At 43.1% G+C, this 7,708-nt stretch overlaps 1 protein-coding gene across 1 annotated transcript in view; it reads left to right on the top strand.

Moving 5' to 3' along the window:
* BLTP3B (bridge-like lipid transfer protein family member 3B) overlaps nt 1–7,315 on the top strand; it is a 76,693-nt gene extending 69,378 nt beyond the window's left edge. Inside the window, exons 20-21 of the mRNA XM_069095214.1 lie at nt 5,573–5,724; nt 6,074–7,315. Of these exons, the coding sequence (XP_068951315.1) occupies nt 5,573–5,724; nt 6,074–6,199 (278 nt within the window). The 3' untranslated portion in view covers nt 6,200–7,315. The remainder of the gene's footprint in view (nt 1–5,572; nt 5,725–6,073) is intronic.
* Nucleotides 7,316–7,708: the final 393 nt, after the last annotated feature.

Raw genomic sequence — 7,708 nt, 5'->3', positions numbered from 1 at the left:
TGTTCTTCCCCAGTGATTTGCTTATTGAATAAAGGTACATTTTTTTGCTCACAGTTACCTGTTTATTAACATTGCTGTCAAGGTTCATTAAAATAAGCCCTCCCCTGAAAATAAGCCCTCTGGTGTTTTTCTGTCCAAAAAAAATAATAAGACAGTGTCTTATTATCGGGGAAACACAGTAGTATAACAAAGTTTCTCTGCTAGTGATCTCTTTATTGCTAAATCAAGTGAACCTTTTCTCCAAGAGGCTTATCTGTCTTGACCTCTCTGTAGCATTTGACTCTGTTGATTCCCAAGCCTCCCCCATACTCTATCCTCCCTGAGCTTATCTGACATTCTGCTTTCCTTGTTCTCTTTCTACTGTCTCACTTTTCCTTCTTAGGTTTGTTTGATGAATCGCCATTCATGTCCTTTCTCTTTGTGTTCAAGGGCTTTGACATGTGCCCTCTTTTGCTTTTAACCTCCCTTCAGGTCAATGATTACCTCTCTACAGATTCCCAAATTTACATACCCATCCTTCATTTCTTTTCTGAAATCTAGTTCTGAATGTCCCTTATGCATCTCAGATACATTTCCCAAAACAGAACTCATTATCTTTACCCTAAATCCATCCTTCCTTCACATTTTTTCATTTCTTTCCAAGGGCACTGACTTTTCTATTCACATCTTGATTCACAACCTCAAAGTCATCTTGGACTCTTTGTTCCTATATGCAATAATTTACCAAATCCTGTCACTTCTTCTCTGTTCCCTTCTCTCCACTGACATGACTTCAGCCTTTGGTCAGGCTCTAAACACCTCTTTTCATGGACTATTATTGCAAGAGACTCTGTTCTCTAGCCCATCCATCCATCTACAAAACTGCCAAAATGATTTTCCTAAAATGTCAATTTGACCACATCACTCTACCATTCCATAAGCTCTGGTGGCTCCCACTTACCTCTAGAACAAAATAGAGGCTCTTCTTGGACATTTTGAACTTCTCTCTGTCTGGCTCCCATCTCTCTTTTTAGGCTGACCATCAATGTCCTACCTCTCAACCGTACTGTCCACTTTGCGTTTCCCCATATGTGACACTCCTCCTCCCACATCAGTGCTTTCTCACAGGCTCTCTGTCCTGCAGGCCTGGCATGCTATCCTTCCTCACCCCTGCCTCTCAGAAGGTCTAGCTTATTCAAGGTGAAGAGCATCTCCAACTTGAGGCCTGTACTTACCCTCCTACCCCAAGTTGTTAGCAGTCCTCTTGCCCTGAAACTGCTTTCTCATCACTTCCCTGCATGAAGGTAGTTGACCTCAGTAGAAGCTGTTTGAGAATAGGACCCTATTCCTTTTGCCTCTGTGTGACTGGAACCTGATGGTGCCTGGGGCAGTAGTGGCTGAACACGTGGTTACTAAAATGATTCAGCAGTAGCCTATCTGTCTGTTTGTTTGTCTGTCCGTCCATCTATATGCAAGTATAGATAGGTCTTTGCCAGTCCAGAAATGGGTTATCTACCCATGATATCTGCTACCTACAAATAACTGAACCTTCCAAGTCTGACTTTCCCATGATTCCCTGTGTCATCTGTTCATTCCTGTTACCTGTTCATTTCCTCTAGTCTGAGCAGTTTGCTCTTCTCCCAACATCTCGTGAGCTTCTGTTAATTAAATATCCTCCAGGTCCAAGCTCAAGTCTTTCTCCATGAAGTCGTTCTAGTCCATAGGGAGCTTTTCCTCCTCAGAACTTCTGTATCCTTTATATATTTTTTGTATTGCTAATTGACATTACGTATGTGTCTGTGTAGTCTCCCTGTATTGCTTTGTAAGATCCTTGACTATCAGCAGGGACTTGTCTCTTGGGCTACTCTATGTTTCTCCTGGTGAGGGATCTGGTTCATTGAAAGACTAATTGAAATGATGGGATTTTAGGAATGAAAGAAAAACAAAATAACTAAAAAACAACAAACAAAAAGCTTAGCAGATACCCAAAAGGCAGAGATGGCTCTGTATTATGTCATAAGGTAGCTGGGTGTGCAGAATTAAAGACTGGAAAGTGGCCAAGACAGATTTATTTAGTAGAGTCTGATGATGGGATTTTTTTCTCCAGTAGTTTTCCCTTATATTTCTTATCTGCATTCCACAGTGCAGTAGGTGAAAGGCCGCTTAACTAGTTGGTAAGTGCATCTGAATGTAGCTCTAGGCAAAAAATAAATCTCTCCTGCTCTGTGTAGATTTGCATGAAGCCCCATAGGGAATATTGCATTTCCATATGGAAATACAGACTTCATTTATCTTTAATGGTGGTTGGTGACTCTTACTCCCCAGCCAGATAACACCTCTACCCACACTAAGGGAGAATGATTCTCCATTTCTGTCTTATCACATATATTATGTACATCATTTTCTTATGTCTTTTAAAGTTGAGTTTAGCATTCTGTAGTTTTTCAGTCATATCCCACTCTTCATGACCCCATTTGGGGTTTTCTTGGTAGAGACACTGGAGTGGTTTGCCATTTCCTTCTCTAGCCCATCTTATAGATGAGGAAACTGAGACACAGGGTTAAATGATTTGCCCAGGGTCACACAGCTAGTTAGTGCTGGAGACTGGATTTGAACTCAGGTCCTCCTGACTCCAGGCTCTGCACTCCATCCACCGTGCCATTTAGCTAACCTTTAAAGTTGGAAGCAGGATTTTATTAAGAATTTTACATTTAAAAGGCTAAATGCCCTCCTTTTTCCATGTCTTTCTATATGGCAAAATAGATTTTAGTTGTATGGTTTTTTTTAGCCACATCATATATTTTTAGGTTCTGAGGTAGTAGAATTCTAAAGGAAAGAGTGGTACCATCTTCTAGAAAAGGAAAAGGTAGGAGCCACAAGATTTGGATTTTCATGTCATCTCCCCTGTAACTCTGTGTCTTGGGCAAAGTCTTTAGCTTCTGTATTTGAAATATGGAGATTGTAACCCCTGCCTCCTCCAGCCTTCCCTGGATGCTGGAGGAATGAATCTGATAATGGATGGGAACATACGCTGGGTTGTTTTGAAGGAAGATCTTGTATAAACACAAATCATCATGTTGTGAGATCCTTTCCTGTCAGAATTCAGCTGAAGATCCTGTTTTGTACAGACGTGAAGATGGGGAGGTTTTGGTTTGCATAGGTTGGCACAGCATCTTCCTGAAATGCCTTCTTCGAAATAAAGTCAGCAAGTGAACGGGGGTAAAGCCACACATATTTTTTTTATAAGAACAAATTGTTCCTTGATGGCATCTGACTCAGTGGCAGTTCTCAGGAGTGATAGTGTTGAGCACTTACTAACAGTACTCAGAGCAAGATTATTTTCATGAGCTGCTGAGTCTCTGGACTTTTTGAAATTCATTACTAGGAACCCAACATTCACTCCAAACAGTAGTAGATCTAACGTGGAATAAATCTTTAGCCTTCTGTGTTGATGGATCTCTGAGGGTGGAAAGCCTCCTCCAGAAGTGCAGATTATCATCTGTCTTGTGGCCTTTTTTCGTGGAGCCTCCTTATGTTGTGGGGGAGGAAAGGCAAGGTGACAAGTAGCTGTTAAGCTCTCTTGCAATGCCATACACTGGGCTGAACACAGGGGTTACAAATACAGACACTTCCTTAAGAAGCTTGCAATTTAAGGAGTGAAGACAACCCCCAAATGGGAACGTGTGTGTGTGTGTATGTGTGTGTGTGTGGTGATGTTAGTGGCCGTGGTTGTGGTGGTGAAAGTGGTCGCGTTATGGGGTGGGAGACCCGAAGCCAGAAGCACAGTGAGTCAGTCAGCCTGGCCCCCTCTCCAAAATGGAGGTGTTCAGCTGAGGGCTGGCCTAGCCAAGGCATGTGACAGGTGCGAAGGCTGCAGGAGCTGTGATATTTCCCAGACTCTGACCTTAGTGGAGCAGTTGGAGGTGGCCCTAGCCCCCAAAGTCTCTGGCAGATTCTGCTCATCTTTAAAGGCTTGGAGTTTGTGTCACAGATTGAGGGCCAGCCTGACCATTATCTCCTGACCACCCAGTGATGGATCCTTTGGTCACAGCAGCACAAGAAACAGTGAAAAATACAGCAGAACCCTCAAGCCATCTTTCCTTTCTGCAGTGATGGTAGCAGCTGATTAGCAAAGAAAAGGGGATAGTAGGTGCTCAGAATCACCTGGATTTTTTGATAGCTTAGAAATATTAATTGAACTCTTAGTACTTTAAAGTGAAAGCCTTAACAGGCAGCCAGTGCCTGTGTGAAAGACTGATGGGGAGGACACAGACATGTGGCTGTCGAGCTGTATGTTCCGGTGGATTGCCTTATTAGCTCACATTGATGGTCATCTCTGGGCAGGTGACCCAGAGCTGTGTGTCTGGCCCTGGCCTTTTCTTTGAGCCTGTCCTGCATGGCTGGCTGCCTCTTGTGAATCTAGAACTTGGTGTCTCCCAGACCTTTCCTCCCAAACCTGTCCTTTTTCTGAACTTCCTTTTTTTCTGATCTTTCCAGTTCCCAGGTTCCCTACATTAGTGTTATGACCCTCTCATTTGTCAGTTGCTGTCACCTGTCTCATGTCTGTCTCTTTTTCTCCATTCACATGGACATCAAGCCCTTACCGCTCTTTGCTTGGATTTAGCACAGTAGCTTCTGGTTTGTCTCCCTGCCCTAAGTCTCTACTTTCTTCTCCACTCCATCTTCTACAAAGTCACCAAAATGAATTTCCTGAAATATGGGTCACACCCCTGACCTATGGCATCCCCCAGGCAACAAATCCTAGTAGCCCTCATGACCTCTCTGGGGTCCAGTGACTTCATATAAGCCTCTGGTTTTGAAAGCCTTTCATAGCTTGGTTCTAGCCTGCCTCTGAGCCTTGTGCATGGTTCCAGCCTTGCTCTAGTCTGTAGTCTGGCCAGACCAGCATTCTTATTTTTCAGAGGTCACGTTCCATCTCCTCTCTCTTTGCCTTCGTTATGGCTGCTCCCCCATGCCTTGAATGCACTCCCTTGTCCCCACCGCTTCCACTCCAGGGAGCTTCCTTCTGGACTTGGAACTTAGGTGCCATCTTCTGCATGAGACCTTTTTTGATCTCTCCAGCTATGCCCCCCTCCCCCATCTGCTCTCTGGGTAGCTTGCTTGCCATCTTCCCTGATCAAATATAAGCTTCCTGAAGTCAGGGACAGCCTTATTTTTGTCTTTGTGTGCCTGACACCTTGCACAGTGCTGGTATATCATAGGTTTGTGATAAATGCTTGCTAAAAGCAAAGTAAAAAAGACGTACTACCTCTTTCCTCATGGCCCCTCTCCTGCCATACACACTTGAACATTAGATTCTGAGCAGATTTGCTGGTGGTGTGTGCACACGTGTGCATGTGTGCATATTTACAGAACCCCATTCCTACCACACAAATGTGATGAAAGAACTAGCAAAATGAAACCAGGCATGTGTGAAAGGGCATCTGATGCATCCTAGCCCTGCCAGCCTAAAATGTTCCCTTTCTCTTGAGCATCTGGGAAGCAATCTGATAGAGAGGCCAAGTTGTAGACTGCTCCAGCAGCTGGAAATTCGCTTAGCTTTTACAAGATTTGTGTATTTTTTCTTAATTAGATTCTGGAATGCTGAACACCAGAAGTGTGTTGAAAGACATAGCACATCAAAGTGTTGGAGACCATGGACCAAGAAAACAGCAGGCCATCTCTCAAGCGACTCAGACGTGGCCAGAAGTGCCTGAACATGCTCTAGACCCTAGCAGCAGAAAGGTAATGGGAAACCTAAAGCAATGATTTTCTGTTTTAGAAAACTGCATTCAAGGGGTGGCCAGGTGGCTCAGCGAGTAAGAGTACCGGCTCTAGTGTTGGGACGACCTGGAGATCAAATCCCGGGCTCAGACACTCAGCACCACACCCAGAAATAACTGGCCGTGTAACCTTGAGCAAGTTACTTAACCCCGATTGCTTAAAAAAAAAACAAACTGCATTCAGTAAGCAACTGGGGCCTTAGCTTTGGTGTGTGTTCATAATTATCCAACATGTGGAAATTTGGGGAATGATCCATGAAGGCTTTATGACAAGGACTGTAAGCCCATATTTTCCAAATTCCTTATTTCAGCTCATGGAAGAAAACGAGTGTCTCAAGCAGGAACTGGCTAAAGTGAAAATGGCTCTTGCGGAGGCTCTTATGGACAAAGACCCCCTGCTCCATCATCTCAAGAAGAAGGCCACCGAGCCCCAGTAATGAGCGAGTAGTGAGCAAGCCAGCAAGGGAAGGAGGGAGCCAGCGAGGGAAGGAGGGAAGGAGAGAGCCAGCAAGCAGGGGAGGGAGGAAAGGAGGGAGCCAATGAGCTGGTGAGTGAGTGAGCCCTTTAATGACTGCCCTGGAATCAGGGTGTATGCAGCTGTGAGGTGGGGCTTTCCTGATTTGTGGAGGGCCCTGGCTTTTTCATGAAAAGTACAGAGAAGGTGTAATGGGATGATTGTTTCCAAACCATTTTTACAAAGGATTAGGTATGAACATTGAAATTGTTTTCATTTTGTTTGCTATTGCGCAACTCCCTTTTACACTGATGTGATCCAGGGAATTCAGTACATATTGTAAAATACTTGCATACTTAATGAAAAAAAAAATCATCTCCTAGTTTTAATATTGTAGGAAATATTTTTTAAAAAGAACAACTTGAATATGTATTCTGTTAACATGAGTTGCTGAATTTATTTCCCTGTACTATTTGTTAACAGTGCTGTTATTTACAAAAATTCAAATATTTTAGTGTTGATGTAAAATAAAGAGAGGGAGCTTTCTTTTTCACTGTTCATAAAATAATGTATTTAAATCTAGAACTGCTTAATGTAAAAAAAAAAAGACCAATCAGATCGATACATTGTATAATATTACTGTTTATAAACCTTGGAAAATCATTTCCCCTGCTGACCTTGTGGAAATCACATGGAAATGTGAAGGAAACTGTTTGTCATGGGTGAGCTGTGTAACTGAGCGATCACTTTCAACACCAAGATGGTACAAATGTATAAATAAAAAAGCACAAAGTTGTACAAACTAGTGAAATCTTAGCGGATGCTGCCAAATGATTTCAAAATCAACCTGTACATTCCTATGAAACTTTATTGGTCAAAGTTAAATGGCTGAATGTATCTTGTTAAATTTGGCAGTCAGTGCTTCACAGGACATATTTTAACGAATCTCCCTATGTGCTTCCTTCCCTCCTGGACCCCAAGTGTGTTGGAAGAGGTTTTTTTTTACACACAGAAGATAATTTTGCACAATTGTTTCTTTGATGCCCAGTTAGGTGGGTGTTTACACTTTCTGAATTTATAAAGTTGATTTTGATTAAAACTTTATGTGGAATATGTCCCTTTGGCTGTGATGAGCATAACTGGCCAGATGTTGTTGTGATTGTCCACAGGAGGGGGTCACAGAGGCACGTCTTGCCACCTGGGGACACCTGAGCAGCACCAAAAGCCTTCGAAAATGTGGCTATGCCAGGGATGGGCGTTTTTAAGTGAATGGTGGGAGCTTTGAAACTTACTTTCTAAGATTCTAAGAACAACTGGGTTTTGCTAAGTAGCATAGATTCAGGGGCCCCAAAGCTGGGAAGGGAATTTGGAGATCTTCTGTATACCAGCATCCTTGTTTTATAGATGAGGGACCTCAGATTGTCTGAAGTCACACAAGGATAAGTAGCTGAACTGGCATTCAGACATAAGTGTCCTTAGCTTCAGTTCCTCT

This window comes from Petaurus breviceps, unplaced genomic scaffold (assembly GCF_028583685.1).
Source record: "Petaurus breviceps papuanus isolate PSGF00001 unplaced genomic scaffold, PetGlider_PUasm1.0 225, whole genome shotgun sequence".
Lineage (NCBI taxonomy): Eukaryota > Metazoa > Chordata > Mammalia > Diprotodontia > Petauridae > Petaurus > Petaurus breviceps.
The sequence above is the reverse complement of the archived record's forward strand: the minus strand, read 5'-3'. Positions and strand labels throughout refer to the sequence as shown.